The sequence below is a fragment of the Protomyctophum bolini genome, assembly GCF_963924005.1.
Source record: "Protomyctophum bolini genome assembly, chromosome: 13".
NCBI classification, from domain to species: domain Eukaryota; kingdom Metazoa; phylum Chordata; class Actinopteri; order Myctophiformes; family Myctophidae; genus Protomyctophum; species Protomyctophum bolini.
The window spans coordinates 4764547-4783277 of record NC_137874.1 but is presented as its reverse complement, the minus strand read 5'-3'; the positions used below and the strand labels follow the sequence as shown (position 1 = coordinate 4783277).

General features: G+C 44.1%; 1 protein-coding gene across 1 annotated transcript in view; it reads left to right on the top strand.

The window, feature by feature from the left end:
• The first annotated feature begins 5453 nt into the window (after positions 1 to 5453).
• LOC308326493 (sialate:O-sulfotransferase 1-like) overlaps positions 5454 to 18731 on the top strand; it is a 24630-nt gene continuing 11352 nt past the window's right edge. Inside the window, exons 1-2 of the mRNA XM_080779392.1 lie at positions 5454 to 5583; positions 7419 to 8355. Coding sequence (XP_080635518.1) covers positions 7830 to 8355 — 526 coding nt within the window. The 5' untranslated portion in view covers positions 5454 to 5583; positions 7419 to 7829. The remainder of the gene's footprint in view (positions 5584 to 7418; positions 8356 to 18731) is intronic.

Here is an 18731-nt window from a genome sequence, read left to right as displayed (position 1 = left end):
CAGGTGGTACACAGGGCCGTTGAGTGATACGGTATCTAACAGGCACTTCCAAACACCTGCAAGGATACAAAGTATAGCTCATAACATGTGTAGGAGCCATTAGAAGAGAGGCATTATTTGTATTATTATTATTATTACCAGTATTATTTTTGACCCGACCTGGTGGCGGGCTTGAGAAACACATGCTTCTAGAAGGTGACCACTTATAAGGTGACACAGGGGCACTGAGAAGGAACTATAGACACAGGGAACCAGGGAGCAAACCGTTCTTACCAGTAGCAGCAGCACAGCAGCAGCAGCAGCAGAACAGAGACAAACTTGTAACATCTACTAATAACATCACTGGTGTGTTCATGTTCATGATTTCAACTGCTCACTTTAACTTCTGATAAATAAATAACACTCAAACTGGATCAAAGACTGGACATCCATCTGTTGCAATTTTCTGTGTGTGTATACTGCGTAGGATCACTCCCATACCTGTGAAGTAACTGCAAAGGAGACTGGAAACTGGAAAAATGGCAGTTACAACATGTATGCAGTTGATTTTTATGAAACAAACACTTTGAGGATAGAAAGAGAATAATTCAAGCTTTCCGTATACAGCTGCAATGTTGGTGAGTTTGACGTTGTTTAATACAATCAGATAGGACTTTTCTGTTTGGACGAATGGGCTGCCATTGGAAGTTGCACCTACAGGTAGCACCTTGCTATTGACTTATATAGTAAGATGGCCACGGTCTGCATATGGAGAATGGCGTGATCAGCCAATCACATGCCAATGTCTGTGTTCACACAAACCCGGAAAGCTGAGCATAGGAGGGGCTAGCGCCCCTCAAAAATGTCCTTCCTAGTGGAGAATTGGAAATGGTAATAATCTGCACCCCTGCCAAGTTTTTACACAAGAATGCTACGCATGGCACCAGGTGTCACATGGACGGACCGCATCAGAAATGTGGACCTCTATGGGGACCTATACCACGGGTCTCGGACAAAGTCAGAGAGAGAAGGATGAGGCTGGCAGGGCACTGTGTCAGGCACCCAGAATAGAGGCAAGTAAATTGACTCTATGGGAACAAACCACAGGGCAAAGCCAGGAGGGGAAAGAAGCGTACCACCTACTGTATGTACTGTAGACGTGATGCAAGCGCGACAGCTTAGCTAACAACATCGCAGAGCTCAAGAACCTGATGTTAGATATGGAAATTGTAGAGGGCAGCGATCCACTGAAATCCAGAGTTGGTGTTGGCTAGACCTCACTCTCGCAGTAACCAACTTTGGCCAGGACTAGACAATAAACAAAGACAATTGTGTAATTGGCAAAGCCTTTATACATTTATTCTGTTTATTGTGAAAAAAAGTATTCGGTACATTTTTCCCATTACAACAATGTAGGTAACCACTCACGAATGACGAATTACATGTTAATTGTACTTACGTATACAAATACAAAGTGTGTGTGCTGCAGCATGAACATAAATGTGAACCCTCACGTACAATGATAGCACGAGAAACCCATAAGAAACTGCCGTTTTGGCTGCCTTTCCCCCCCTTTTTCTCATGCAATCTTTGCAAAAGGAGCCGGGGTTGCGAGGCAGGGATCCATTTCGTAAAGTGATTACTTGCGGATGATTGAGGTAGGCAAGGCATGTAGAGACTATAGAGACATTCTGATTGCGTTTGCCATGTGCCAAAGCCTTAACTGCACAATCCTAGTGCCGTAATTGAGTTTATCCTTCCAAGGTAGAAACAACAGGCTTGCTCATATAGTCAATCTCTTGATTGTTCAGTGACCTTGAACAAGGAAATAATCAGCAGGGGTATGATTAACATTGGCCGTCATTAAAAAGACTAAAAGATGCAGATCAAATCAGTATCCTATCCATTTTCCTATTGATTGCGTCCTGTGATTGCTGTACACACAGACCTCTCAGAGCATTCTACTGTGTACTTTGAGTGTATACATTTGAAGATATGTAATGAATTCAGAATGAGATGTCTGCACCTGAGATGTTCACTGCATTGGCCAGTGTTGTTCATCCCCTTCGGCATCTGTTTTAACTTTAAGGTCAGAACACAGAACTCAACGGCGATAGTCTATACTTGCCAGCCCATAGAGCCCCATTGTGAACCCGGACATGTTGAGTACACCAAGGTTTCATGTTGGAAATGTTGAGTATGTATATGGGTCCCTAGCATGTAGAAAGTGCCGGATGCTAACTTGCATAATTATGTTGAGCAATTTTGGCATAATTTGTGACCATACCATTAACAACCTATAGAAGGCAAAGAATTCAAAGTGTCATCATGCTTTATGTAGCATGTGACGTGTCAAACGTGGGGGTTTGCATGACGCTGAAACCATTCCAAGCATCGGTTTTGCAAAAAGAACACTCTTTGGGCTAAAAAAAACCGGCCATTCCCACTTGGCTTGGTACAATGTCCCCTTATAAAGGCTTGGTCCCTTATTTTTGAGGATTTTAAATACATATTCAGTATTAACATATTGGTCTAAGTTGTCACTAGCAATAGTCTGCAGTGCTCTGTGCTGCAGTATTTAATACATATTTCATTACAGTGTTTGTAGAAAAATGCAATGATGACAGAAACTATGTCTCTCACTCTCTTTGCGTGTGTGTGTGTGTGTGTGTGTGTGTGTGTGTGTGTTTGTGAGAGAGAGAGAGAGAGAGAGAGAGAGAGAGAGTCCGAGCTCTGAATATATTTTTCACCTGGTGATTACCATTGGTAATTAATTATACTCTGTGCTTATACTCTGCCCCTCCACTATTATACAGCATGTCTCTGTTCAGTAGAAGATTAGTTAACACTCCTAAATTAAATAAAGAACTTAGAATTATAAACAGCTAAGTAGAGTGGAACTGATTTGATGTCAACCAAAGAACAAGAAGAAGAAGGAGAAAGAACAAGATTACTATACAGGATCTCCTCACTGGTCAACCAAAACACCCTGAAGACCCTAACAGGAGCCCTCGTACAAGGTTTCTTCGACTATGCGCAAGCACCTCTTGGTACCACAGCACCTCAGAGGCCCTTAAAACAAGGCTCCAGACTTCCCAGAACAAACTGGTCAGGCTACTACTGGGCCTATATCACCCCCCGGACCCAATTTGACGGGCTGGAATGGCTTAGGGTCGACGACAGAGTACAGCATCTTGCAATGGGCCTGGTCCACAAGATTCGATACACCACCAAGATACCCATGTGTACCTGTCTAAATACTTCCTTAATGTCAACGAAGTCCTCCACACCCACAACACCAGAGGGAGTGCAACAAACCGCATGTGCATTGCAACCCAGATTCGGCACAAACAAGGGACTAGATTCCTTTCGCTCCAACAGTCATTAAGACATGCAAATCCCTTGACTCCTTCAAAACTGCTCTCAAAGGGCACCTATACGGACGGCTGCAATTCGAAACTCGCCCCCCCCCATAATAGAAGTGTATATTTGTACGTCTCTCAATGTTATGATGAATTGAACATGGTGGACCCTATTGTAAACAAGTGTAATGCTTTATAGTGTTGTCCACAGTTAACAGTGTTGTATTGAGTATTGTGCTCGAAATGTACTGTAATTCTCCAATCTGTTAATAAATACTTCAATCAATCAATCAATCAATCACTCAATCAATCAAACAATCAATCAATGTCCTTGTTTCGATTGTGAAAGGACGGTTTAAAAGGTTTTTTTTTATGTGCATTATATGCACTATAGTCATCGGAATCCTTTCCATGCAGGGCTTTTAAATATGGGAACAACAGCTCAATATTCCATTCAGCTGAACCGACTCCAGACAGGGTTGCATTGCTTTCAAGCCACACGGTGCCCCAGATCCATATCTAATATCCTCATATATAGTCTAGGCCTTGTACTAAACTAAAAATACATGAATAGATGTTTTTAATCATTGGGAGGGGAGAAACCGATCTGGCTAATAAGCCAGGCACGAATCTGCCGACAGACTGTGATAACATAATGAGTCTGACTTATATTAGCCAGGCTATACAGATGTGGCGCTGTTCATGGTGCTGAAATGTGCTCATTTGTTTTTTTTTTGCACAGTTTCTTCGAGGTTAGTGCGGTGCATCATATCGCAGTGGTTCCCAAACCTTTTTTCATGTCAAGGACCCCCCCAAATTGACACTAATTAGCCCCGCACGGACCACCCTTTTGAAGAGATATATATGCCAGGAGCAGGGGAGCCCCATTAGAGAAGGTTTTGACGGGTCTCTAGCAGTGATTCTCAACCCGTTTCATTTCAAGGACCCCCCAGTTTGACATGCATTATAGTCTACGGACCCCCCGCTGGCATTTTCCCCTCCTATATATACAGGTTTAGGGCTGTATTTTGCGTGTCTTAAGTACCAGGTCTTATTACCTATAACTTGAGTAAACTAAAGACCTGGAGGCGTGATCAATGCCATTTGGCTATTCTGAGTGGCCAAAGACTAAAGAGCATTGATCACGCCACCAGGTCTTTAGTTTACTCAAGTTTAGGTAATAAGACCTGGTACTTAAGACACGCAAAATACAGCCCTAATTAATGTTTGTTTTTAGCTCAAATAAATAAAACGCCATTGACAATGAAGGGAACATTGAAGCTATCTTGTTCCTAACACACACATTAGATGCCATTAACAATGAAGATAATTTAATGTTTGTTTTGTCACCGTTTGTTTTTCATCACCATGCAGGGCCCTGGTCCCCACATCACCATTACATCACCTAATCATATAGCAACATGAGTTAGACTTTAATATATTAGGCTTTAATATATTAATATTAGGCTTTAATACTTTAATATATTAGGCCCTCACTTAATTCACACAGGTTTTTATATCTGGGAGTCGGGACCCCCAATTTATGTTGTAAAATCAATGTTAATTTAACTCTGAGAGACAAAGTGTAGCCTACAAATGGAACCAAATACAGACCCATAAGGGTCCATTTGGTTCCAAACTATCATTTAGCTCATGGGGACCCCCTGGAACTCCCTCAGGGACCCCTGGGGGTCCCCGCCCGACCCCACTTTGGGAACCGTCTGTCATTTATATTGTATCTGTCAATTTGGATGTTTCTGCAATGCAAATAACTGCTGTTTTGACAAAACACGTCGGGCGACATTGTTTAATGGCCAAACGTTCTATATAATACGTGTCCGTAATATCCCCCCCCCCCCTCCCCCCCACAGCACAGCGATGACTGTGACGCGCTTAGATCGCCAATGCAAATGAGAATCCCCCCACCCCACCCCTCGCGCGCGCGCGCACACACACACACACACACACACACACACACACACACACACTCTCTCTCTCTCTCTCTGACTGCCTTCCTCTTCTTTCTCTCCCTCTGCCAGCCCAGTAGATGTGAAGAGCTGCCTGAGAGAGAGAGAGAGAGAGAGAGAGAGAGAGAGAGAGAGAGAGAGAGATGGCTTATATAACACAATGCAGGAGAACGATAGAGGCGTTCAGAATCACAGCACTGACGCGAAGAACGCGATGAAATGACAGCAAATTAAAATGACAGACTGTCGGTCACGCTACTCGGCATAGAAGAAGGGTAAGCGGCTGGATATTCAAATATTCTATGTGTGTATATAGCCTATGTAGCCTACTGCGAACGAACGTTAGCACACACACCGTGGTGGTGTTATAAGATGGAAGACGCATTCTTAAATAGGTGTTCGTGTTTACCCTTGATACAGATTTATTTATTTATGTATTTATTCGCCAGATTGAAGCAGATATAAATGCCTGCCGTTATAAGGTAAAAACGAGTCTGCCCATTAAACCATGCATATTACATACAGACTCGTCACTCGCTTGCTGTAACCTTAATGTTGACTATATTGTGCTATTCGATATTGCAACAAGTTAATTCATTTATATGGAATATTTTAAGTTTAAGCGAAGTTCGAGCTTCTCCCCCCGAAAGACAGCTAGACTATCGACTATCGAGACATTATGCTCTGTGTGCAAACTGTTGCTTCTATCCCCATGGAGCACGAAGATTATAACCCTGTCCCTATATACGTTCCATTAGGCCTACATTAAAAGTAGTCCAGATCAGGGCACGGATATCTCTGTATGAGCCTGGCTATATTGTGCAAGGAGAAACAGTGAGCATCAATCCACGAAGCCGCCTGCATGTTTAGTTCCAACATGTGATGTGATATGTGAGCGACAACATGAGCATATTATGAGCAGCATCGCGAAGGAAGGGGAGGAGGTCGCACTGGGCAATGATCGTGACACGAGGAAAAACCACATACAATTATAATGGGACCCAATCAGGCTTCGTTTAGCCTGCGACGTGCATCTGGTTGTCGTTCACCTTTGCATAGCCTACTGCATGTATTTATTCTGATTGTTCCTTTCTGAGAATATATATTGCACTGCATGCACAGCATGACATATTCCAGTTAGTGTGTAGGTGGAGGGGATAGTTTTAAAATAGGCTATATTCAGCTATAGTTGGCACAGTCTTCAATTAGCTGGCATCATGGTTTTCACGCAGAATATTGGTGTGGTTGTTTTTCTACAGATGAGGCCATAGGAGATGTTCTGCTGTGAAATCCCCACTTCATAAGCACCCTTAATACTCTCCCTGGACAGCTTTTCATCACGCGATAACATCACGTTTTCATGGTGATATTAAAGTGGGATATAGGCTAGATTGGCTGAGATGCATACAGTATTTAAATAATGATTGGTTGATCTTGAATCTTGAAATGTCATGAATATAATCTTCTGACCCCAAAGATAAATATATAATATAATCATATAGGCCTAATTCTCAATCAATTTTATATATAAATAATTACAGCAATGAATAAAGCCGGATCATTTTAAGGACAGACTTTGAAAAACTGAAGGTCAACTGCAGGGCCTGAGCGAAACGTTGATGCAAAAATATACGCATCGCTGATTATGCTGAAAGACACAAAGACACAGACACATTGAGCTGTGGTTCTCTAGTGTAATCCACCAGGCAGGCATATGCTTTCCTATAGTCCTACCCTCTCAGTTTTTTGATCATGCTCATATATAAAGATGAAATACGCTGGTATTTTAACCCATTTAGACCTGAAAACGATTCTAAAAATGTTTTCTATAAATCATGACAGTTTTCTGAAAAACCCCATGTTTCTGTATCACATGGGTTCTCAATATTTCATGTCAAGGACCCCAAAAATTATAATGCAATTTTATGCAAAACGACTTACATTTTTTGAATCTGATCTCAGGTCAGAATGGGTTAATCAGACCAGTGTATGTCCAGTGGAAACCTCGTATGAGTCTGATCTCAGGTCAGAATGGGATAATATAGCTCGTATAGCGCGGCACTCGCTCAGAATGGATTAAACACAGCCGCCTTGTTCTTTTGTGCCTCAGGTCTTTTCCAAAAGGATCTTCTCTGAGCCTCTCCCTCTCTCTAACCCTTTTGCCTCGGTCGGCGTGGAATACGTCCATCCCTGCTGTGCGACACATCGCACAATTAAGGAATCAGCAAAGCATGGCAACGAAGCAGCAGCAGCAGCGCCAAAGCTTCGACACTGAGACCACGTGCATAGTACGACGCCTGCTCCCAGATGCATCACTCCTCCCCTTTATACCGGGATTCTGAGGTCGTCGTACTGATCAAAATCACGATGAAGTTCTAGATCGAACCCTGCCTGGAGTGGAGCGTGGTGGAGTAGGAGGGCCGGTGCCGCCGCCGCCGCCGTCGCCCGTCCCCGTGGGACTTGACAAACAGGAGCAAAAGAACAACAACACACAGAAAACAGAACGCCGTGCAGGGATATTATGCTGGTGGCGCTCTACAGGCTGCACTGTTGTCTGCGGCGGGCGCAGATGCTGCTGCTGTTCCTCGGCATCGCCTACCTGATGGCGGGCAGCATCCTGCTGCTCCAGCGCTCCAGCCTCAGGGTGGCCCAGCTGCAGCAGCAGCAGCAGCCGAGCCCCGGTGGCGGTGTCGTCAACCTCCTCCTCCCCGCCGCCCCCGGCCCGCCTCCTCCTCCGCTGCTGTCGCTGGCGGCGCCCCCCACGGCCCTCAGGATGGCGCCGGGCGGCCTCACGGGCGTGGGAGCGCGTTCCAGGTGGGCCGACAACGACGACGACAACACGCATGGGGCTCTGTCGGGGGGAGCGGCGGGGGGCGTGAAGGCGGGGCCGCCGCCCTGGCCTCGCGCGGCGGCGTCCCGAGGAAGCATGGGGGTTCGGCACTTGATGCACCGGCGCTGGTTTCACAGCCCCCCCGGCGGCGGCGTGCCGGAGAACCCGGAGCAGAGAGTCGTCGTGTCCCGGAGTGGCCGGAGTGGCAGACACAAAGGTATACCGAGTTACTGTCTTTGTTTCTTTTCTTTTTAAGATATTTTTTTTATTGTTTTTTTCTTTGTAGGGACAGACAGTATTAACCTGACGCTGCCAGATCCAAGAAGCTTGCTACACATGTTTGTTTCACAGCTTATTGGGATCTGGGATCGCGGGAGCAAATTCGATGACGGGGCTGTTCCTTTTTTTCAAGATACATGGTAGATGATTGGATGGGACCGTCTGTCTATCACCGTGTGGGCGTGCAAACACAACCAATCATATTGACGTGTCTGTATAGCTTCACATCCGGTTTAGCACATATCCCGCCCTTAGCTCACGCTGATTGGTTCGGTACGGAGCGGTTCGGCGTTAGCTCAATCTCTGCGAGATTCCAGATGGATGTGGTGTTGGGGAACATGGTTACCCAATACCGCCCCCAGCTGGCAAAGTCAGGTTAAGACAGTATAGGCTGACAGGAAACGGGAGAGAGAGAGATGGGGGGGGGGGGGGGGGGGGGGAAGACATGCAGTAAAGGCCGTGTCGGGGCTCGGGAGTCGAACCCGCGGCCCCACTGCCAGACTGGATTACCAGTCGGGTGCCCAGGCGGTTACGTACGCCACCGCCTGGTGGCGTAACCAGTAAATTACTGTCTTAACCCGTTTAGGCCTGACGTCGAAAAAAAAAAAAAAAGTCTTCTAAATCATGACAGTTTTCTGAAAAAACCTTTTGTATTTGGCCGCCGACCCCGATGTGAACATATGTTGTTCCAGGGATCCCCCCCCCCTCCCTCCCTCCCTCCCTCCCAGAAGCAAAGCTTTGAGTTAAAAACGTTCTCTCTGAAAGAATATATATTCAAAGAATTAAGCCACATTTTCACGATTTTTCAAAAATGGCAGATGTACGAGCTCGAGCTTCTGTATAAAAGTATCATCCCCTCAGCGTTGTTGAGGCCACCATCGCGTGACGAAGCACGAATGGGGCTTATATGTACTCTCCTCGGCACCATAACAGGCTCCTGACGACAAAGTATCTTTCATATTGCGTAGAAATGGCGTAGAAAGTTGCACTTTAACCAAACTGCAACCAAAACTGATAAATCGCACTGAAATGTACTGTTATATCATTTTATATGATAGAAAACCATTATTCGATGTATCATTCTGAACACGAGTCGTAGAAAAAGTATGGATGTGTGAGTTTATTGAACACCCTGATAAAGGTCTTAGATATATTGTTTTTCCTCATGAATAATAATGCATGAGAGAAAGAATATACAAGGTTGTTTTCTCGTATTTCTTCATGATTTACGTTTTGAGCGCCGCTGGCAACGCGCCAAGTGGCAACACGCTCTTTGTAAGGGGTTTACATATCATATTTGTATTAAGCTTCGTTACACATTCATGAATAAACAATCGTGGGTTTTAAATAATGTATGAATCTTTCATAATAGATTCATGAGACATTTCACATGAGGGTGCAGTGGGAACTGAATATTCTGGCACGTCAGAAAGACGAAGTCTGATCTTTCATAATCAACGACGGCCAAGGCGGGCGCGCAGCAAATGCTGATGATCGCTCGTCTTCATATTTTGAACGAGAGGCATGTTCGAAAATGAAGAGCTTTAGTATATCCATCTGGCCAAAACCACGGAGAGCTCCCTATAGATTACGCGCGCCGAGCCTTTCTTTGGGAGAGGTAAACAGGGAAGTGAACGGCAACGCGCATGCGCGAAAGAGTAAGGAGTACGGTGCAGAAGGAGAGGCCAACTCAAAAAATAAAAATATGAAATCCGAATATCTTTCTCTTGGTTGATATCAATGAAAATACGCTCCTAGCAACCCGTCGGTTGGATTAGTTAGGACGTTCCCACACGTCGTACGGTCTTGAACGGGTTACATTTGAATCATGCAGTAGACAAATAAAATCACCCAGCAGCCCTTGTACCCGCAGCACTTTCTATACACGATCTTATCGCCCTCCTAGACGGAGGACTCTGTCCTAATAAATAATTAGGACGTAGATGAATCAAAAGACGGAACAGTGTGTCGTTCCATAACAGAGCGCACCGTGCCGTCTATACAGGCTGGGAGCGTCGACTGGGCAACGTTCCATGTCATTTCCGGCTGGTCCGTCATCCAAAGTGGTCCCCCCTCCATTTTAATGGATGGGATTAGAAATCTTAAAACGTGAATAACTCTCGTAATCTAATTCAATGATTCCAATTCTAACAAAAAGATTATTAGCCCATCGCGTCACGTTATAAGTAATCCTACCTCCGGTGGCTGTCGATCCTCTCTGGGGTCTTTTGGCTACTTTATATCCTAGCATAACCAAGATAGCGTTGTGTCACCTTGAAATGGGCTCTGAAGCTGCAAATCGCTGGTTCCACATGACGCTGGGCGGGGCATAGGCCTAATATATATAAGCCTACGTCAACGTAGGCCGAAAATAGTACAAGCTAATTTTTAATTTTAAATAAAATGAAATTCTGATATGTCTCACAGACTGGCCACTCTATATAGTCCTTGGGCCAAGTGCCCAGATATGACATGTCAGTACCGGTGAGGCGGCAAAGTTTAGTTGTGATTTTTTTATTCCTATACATCCCTAGATTAGGTTTTGATATGATAGACCTTGCTGACTGGCAGCTTTTTAGTGGTTATCACCTCAAACCCCCCTTTTTGGTATATGGCTCTGGCGAAATTGTGTAAAGGCAAATAAAAATTCACTAAAATTACATAAATACACATGGAAGTGTGAAATTTGGCATGGAGTATCCTGACACATAGGGGTAAGTATCAGAATAGGATTTTGGGGCTATCTACCATTGTATTCTTAAATATGACCTACATCATCCTCAGAAACACAAAAATATACACTGTCCGTTTAACAAATAACAACAAAGATGGTTATTTTCCAGCACATTAGGGTGAATATAACTGCCTCACTTGTATATAGAAAACTTCCCATATCCTTAAGCTTCAATTTAAGCCCAAGATGACCTCTCTATCTTGAAGATTACTCTTTCTGTGGCCAAAATGCTGCACTATACCTCAAATCGGAGACATTTTCATTATCAGTCCTAGAATGTAACAATAGGTTCACATGTTCTGCAACTACTGCTGTCTGAAGTTAGAAACATGAATACTACAGCAGGAACACAAATGCCTTTTATTATATTTATATTTATTTGTTATATTATATGCACATAATAGCTTGTTTCAGTACATAGCCTATCAATATAGTCACCCAAATCAATGTGCACCCAAATGTTAATAGAAAATAGAAAAAAAAAAAATAGAAATGTTGAATAGGAGAAGAGGTAGAAACCTGATTGTGTCCACCTTGATGCATTAATAAAATTCAACCATCATCACTCCATGTCACCCTCAATAAATATATGTGAAACCACAAGCCGACTATGGTCCTGCATGGTTCTCTAATAGGCACACTGGTGTAAGGGTGATATAGACTACAACCAGCAAACCCCTTCGTACAGTATACAATTCTTTCATGGTCCTTCGAGCACGGATCACCCTGCCATCAGAGATGGACCGGAGTCCCCCTCCCCAGCTCCACCGCCACCATCGGCGCAGCAGCGACCATGGGCCCCAGCCCCCCAGCAGCCATGGCCCTCAGCTGCTGCTGGGGAGCTGGGGGAGTGGGGGCCATGGTTGCTAGGGGGGGCTGGGGGCCATGGCTGCTGCTGGGAGCTGGGGGAGTGGGGGCCATGGCTGATGGGGAGCTGGGGGCCATGGCTGCTGTTGGGGAGCTGAGGACCCTGACATGCTGTGAATGCTGGACCCTATAGAGCCCAGACATGCTCCTAATGTAAGGATTGAATTGATACATATTTAATTGAATCCTATAGAGCCCTGAATGCTATTTCAGAGCCCTATAGACCTACATGACGAAAGTGCTGGACCCTATAGAGCCCTGACATGCAGTGAATGCTGGACCCTATAGAAACCCTGAAATGCTGTGACTGCTGGACCCTATAGAGCCCTGACATGCTGTGAATGCTGGACCCTATAGAGCCCTGACATGCTGTGAATGCTGGACCCTATAGAGCCCTGAAATGCATTGAATGCTGGACCCTATAGAGCTCTGACATGCTGTGAATGCTGGACCCTATAGAGCCCTGAAATGGCTGCTGGGGAGCTGGGGGCCATGGCTGCTGCTGGGGAGCTGGGGGAGTGGGGGCCATGGCTGCTGGGGAGCTGAGGGCCATGGCTGCTGCTGGGAGCTGGGGGAGTGGGGGCCATGGCTGCTGGGGAGTGGGGGCCATTGCTGCTGCTGGGGAGCTGAGGGAGTGGGGGCCATGGCTGCTGCTGTGGAGCTGAGGGCCCTGACATGCTGTGAATGCTGGACAACATAACGACATGCGACACATAATGTACAGTACAGTACGGCTCACCTTAACGACATGCGACACATAATGTACAGTACAGTACAGTACGGCTCACCTATAACGACATGCGACACATAATGTACAGTACGGCTCACCTATAACGACATGCGACACATAATGTACAGTACAGTACGGCCATGGCTGCTGGGGGGCTGAGGGCCATGGCTGCTGGGGGGCTGGGGCCCATGGTCGCTGCTGCGCCGATGGTGGCGGTGGAGCTGGGGAGGGGGACTCCGGTCCATCTCTGATGGCAGGGTGATCCGTGCTCGAAGGACCATGAAAGAATTGTATACTGTACGAAGGGGTTTGCTGGTTGTAGGCTATATCACCCTTACACCAGTGTGCCTATTAGAGAACCATGCAGGACCATAGTCGGCTTTCACATATATTTATTGAGGGTGACATGGAGTGATGATGGTTGAATTATATTAATGCATCAAGGTGGACACAATCAGGTTTCTACCTCTTCTCCCATTCAACATTTCTATTTTTTTCAACATTTGGGTGCACATTGATTTGGGTGACTATTGATAGGCTATGTACTGAAACAAGCTATTATGTGCATATAATATAATAAATAAATATAAATATAATAAAAGGCATTTGTGTTCCTGCTGTAGTATTCATGAAGTTTCTAACTTCAGACAGCAGTAGTTGCAGAACATGTGAACCTATTGTTACATTCTAGGACTGATAATGAAAATGTCTCCGATTTGAGGTATAGTGCAGCATTTTGGCCACAGAAAGAGTAATTTTCAAGATAGAGAGGTCATCTTGGGCTTAAATTGAAGCTTAAGGATATGGGAAGTTTTCTATATACAAGTGAGGCAGTTATATTCACCCTAATGTGCTGGAAAATAACCATCTTTGTTGTTATTTGTTAAACGGACAGTGTATATTTTTGTGTTTCTGAGGATGATGTAGGTCATATTTAAGAATACAATGGTAGATAGCCCCAAAATCATATTCTGATACTTACCCCTATGTGTCAAGATACTACATGACAAATTTTAGACTACCAAGTCGATTTTTGTAATTTTAGTGAATTAATGTATGCCTTTACACAATTTCGCCAGAGCCATATACCAAAAAGGGGGGTTTGAGGTGATAACCACTAAAAAGCTGCCAGTCAGCAAGGTCTATCATATCAAAACCTAATCTAGGGATGTATAGGAATAAAAAAATCACAACTAAACTTTGCCGCCTTTTCGGTACCGATATCTCGTCCGGCCCAAGGACTAATAACAAAAAACACCGCATGGATGCACCCGGGACGTATCCTCAGTGATGTATCCCAAGGTCATCGGGGTTTCGGGTCTCTCGAACATCATACCCCTCACTCAGGTCGACCCAGCCGGGAGTGATCAAGTCCCGACTTATACGTCCCAGTATAGCTACCCTCGATCTGTCCCATTAGGGAAAGACCAAGGCCACGCAATCCGTTGGAACCACTCCAGAACGACTCTGCCAGGGCTGGGGACGTATACGCTTCTGGCGCATGGAAGGACTATAGAGGCTAAAATATGACTCAGACTGCACGACACAATGTCTAGTGTAGCTCCTGCCAAAAGGAGGAAAAACATCAAGGTAACCTTTTCAATTTAATAAACTGTCAACAGGCAAAAAAATAAAAGGCCTTCAGCATCTTTATGATTCAAACTTAACGGGGTCATTCAAATAAGAATCTTATTTACATTATTTGCCGGTAGAATAGTTCCTGTGTGTGTGTGTGTGTGTGTGTGTGTGTGTGCGTGCGTGCGTGTGTGCGTGCGTGCGTGCGTGCGTGCGTGCGTGTATACTTTTGCCCTGCCTCATGCCTGTGATAACAATCTGGATCCAGTAGAGTGCTGGTACACTGCTGGTATTTTCGATCCAATCCTCCCAATTCACAATCAACATGTCTCAGGATCCCAGGATCTAGTTTAAATAACGACATTACTTCAGTGTGTTTTTCAGCCGCATCCCTCAGTCACCACTCAGTTTCCAATATTCTGATGAGCCTCTGAGATTCTGAGACCACACACCCTCTTGTTGCTATCTGCAACAAGGGCGTATATATATATATATATATATATATATATATATATAATGACTCAGCCTTGCCACAACAGGCTGTCTATGTGTGTCAGAGACCTGCGTTAACCTCTTGTATTATAGCACTGAGCACTCTATCCGTATTGTCAAGTCGAGAGACATTATTAGCTTTAGGCTTTATAGCATCACGGATTGAAGTTGCTCCAAGAGTTTTTTCCGCATGTATTCTCCTCCTCTGGCCCCTGCCTCTGCTTCACACCTATTGGTTGGCGGATCAGCCCTGTGAGGTGACATTGATGAGCTCTTGAGCTCAACGTTGAAATTGTTTCTCAACTGTTGAGTGTTATAGAAGACGCCAAGATTGCCTGTTTTGAGACATGAGGCACTGTAAGTGCTACAGTAAACCTTTCCATAGAATGTCATCCATCCATCCATCCATCCAACTTCAACCGCTTATCCGAAGTCGAGTTACAAGGGCAGAAGTTCCAAGAGGGGACGCTATAGACCTTCCCCTTCCCCTGCAGGCCACATTATCCAGCTCTAGGACCCCGACGAGGTTCCCCTGCAGCGTGGTGGAGATATAAGCCCCCCCCCCCCCCCGTCTGCCCTGTGGCCCTCCTCCTCTCGGCTTATAGGGTGACTGGCAAAGCGTCCCCATGGGGAGCTGACCAGGAGGCATATCCTTTAACCCATTCTGACCGGGAACCCGTTTTGGTGTTAGCATCATGCTATGCTTTAGCTATTGAAAAATAGCAGATAGGTCTGTTGTAGGTCTGCTATTTTTGAAAAATCGAAGAACGACTGACATTTTTAGAATCTGATCTCAGGTCAGAATGGGTTCATCAGACCAGTGTGTGTCCACAGTGGAAACCTCGTATGAATCTGATCTCAGGTCAGAATGGGTTAATAGATGCCCTCAGCCACCAGCGACTGTGTCTCCCTTCTGCACAAAGGGGAGCAGCGGCTCAGCCTCGAGTCCCCTCACGGATCATGAACGAGCTTCTTTAATACCTCACGGAAAGTGAAAGGAGAAACAGGGGGAGGGACAACAACACCACAGAGAGGCTGACTCATGAGTCATGATGTTGATGTTGTCTTTGACGGGTGGAAAAACCTCATCGATCGATCAGTTGATTTCCAATCCGATGTATAGTTATCCGTTTTTTTCCATTGGTCAACGCTACACACACACACTTGAGCACCTTCACTTTAATCGTGTTCATAAATAGCTGATCTATATAGCCGATATATAGCTGATCTACATTAGCTCGCAGCGCGTTGTGAGCTTGTAGATCGGGCTAGTTTCGCTGTACTTGCGTGCGTGTGACAGTGTGATGTGACGAAGCACAGGATGAATTGACAAAGACAATGACGGATGGACATACGAGGTTTTTCGGCCCGGCAGCGCTGATATGAGTCCACTCACTGCTCAGGCGTTTTTCTTTTTCTATTTTTTACACATTTCACGGTTCATTGCTTGCCATCTTCTCGTCCATGTGGTTCGTAGCCTATACCTTCCTGCCGCATCACAGCCGTCTCACACAGTCACATCGTGAAGGTTAATCTAACCCTCTGAGACCCAGCGTTGCTTTTTAGCAACAATTTTATTTTAATTAATTACTATTTTTTTTTTTTCTGTTCTTTTTTCACCTAAACGTCATCAGTGATGTTCATTGCAATGCCATTTCAATGCCATTGGTCATGATATTTGCATATAAATACCCCCCACAGAGGCTGAAATTCACACAAATTAAAAATGTCTGGACTCCCAGCCTGTAGTCCAGGAATTTTGATTTTTTTTTAACCTAAGACTTTTGACCTTTACCTTAATAAAAGTAGGTATAAAATAATTGTAATATATGTTTTTTTGTGATCATTAGAATGTCTAGAACATGTTTTATTCATTATTGTGAAAGATATCCCCCAAATGTAAATTATCAATTTATTATATTATTATATAATTATTATAAATTTTTCATCAAACTTTTTTTTTTTTTCTACATATGTTTTAGTCTTAGTCCTAGTAGTAGAAAGTAGTAGTAAGGTTGAAATCAATTTTTTGCAAGTAGAAATGAATGCGGGTCTACAGTTAAGTTAGTGTAAAATGCGGGTCTACAGTTAAGTTAGCGTAAAATGACTCCAAATGGTCGACATATACCGTATAGTTAGTCTCAGTATACAAATGGATACCGTATAGTCTCAGTATACAAATGGATAAAATAACACAAGAGGATTTGACTGTGTACAAGATAAGGGGTAAGGTTTAGGTAAGGTGATTTTATTTACAAAGCGCCTTTCAAAACAACCGTTAACAAGGTGCTGTACAAAGTAAAATAATAAAATGAAACGGGAAAACACAGTCGACAGCAAAACAGCGATAACAATGAGAATAACAAAGCAACGGAAAAACAATACATGGAAAATATATACAGGCAGAACAAGACTCAACAAAACATAGAGATAATCACTATAGTAAACCAAAATATTTGTGTTTTTAGCAGCTTATCGACTGACTCTGCATGTTTTAAGTTCCAAAGAGTATAGATGAGAAAGCTCGATCACCTTTTGTTTTCATCTTGGTAGCAGGGATAATAAGATAATAGTAGCATGGACGTCTTACAACACCCTTTGAATTTTATATTTGGCATCTGTAAGTATACTGTTACGAAGGAACGTAGTGCCTCTCTGACATCACAACCGGGACGTCAGGGGGTGACATCACCCTCGACATCCCAACACCATAAATATCCATGCCTACGCAGGTTAGACAGAATGAAGTAAAGAAGAACCCAGATCACGTAGCAGACCTCGGATACCATATCAAGATCTCGCTAGTGACCGCCGGTTCGACACCTGCGCTCAAGGTAGATAGGTCCCTGTCCCTATCTAGTATCTCCTCTGCATTCTCAGACCAGACAAGGCCTAGTTAGGTCTCGGTCACATATACAGTACAAAAATCTTAGTCTCTAAGAAATATTTTTTCATAGTTTCATTTCGCACTATATACATAATGAAATGTTAAAAGAGGAAACATTTTATCGATCTGCAAGGCCACAACGGTCCATTTTCTTTCTTGAATAATCTTGACTAATAGTCTTGAATCATTCGTATAGGAGGGTCACAAACTCACAATTATGTAAAAAAACAAATGTAGCTTTTATAATAAATATAATGCAAAGTCCTGCATAAGACCGATATTATACATTTGATATGTGGTACAACTGATCTTATAGTCTACTACATAGCAAATTTGTCATGTTTAAAGCAACCCAATGTCCATCACATTTCTGTGTGCTAGAGATTATAAAAGCTGCATGCAAGAACAATTAATTATTAATACGGCATATATAGCAATGTAAGACAGAGTTTCACCTTTTAACCCATTTTGGGCAGTTTTAAACATTATGGTATAATTTAGCTGTGGAAAAATAGCAGATCTACAAGCTTGTAGGTCTGCTATTTTTGAAAAATCGTTAAAATGTGGCGCAAATCATTGAATATATATTTCAGTTTTTAACTAAAATATTTGTTTCTGGGGAAGGTCCCTGGAACTACATATTTGCAGATGGGGGTCCGTGGCCCAATGGAGATAATTCTGGGGGTCCTTGACATGAAAAAGGTTGAGCACCACTGACACAGAAACATAGGTTTTTCAGGAAAATGTTTTTGAATCGACCTCAGTCCAAAATGGGTTAAAAAAAGTTTAAATGGTTGCTCCCCTAACAGCGAAAGGGGAGGAGAACGGCATATAGCTGAACAAGTAGAGAGTGCCCTCCTGGGAAACAGAAGGTTTCCAGGGGTTCCAGGTCAGGTCGATGTGTTGAAGTGTCCCATAACAAGCCACTTTATTCTTATAACTGCTCCCCCCCACGCTCATCCGCGGTAGGCTGCGGCACTCAGCGGGTTGAAACTCAAAGCGGTATTTCCCCCACGGGATGAAACAGGT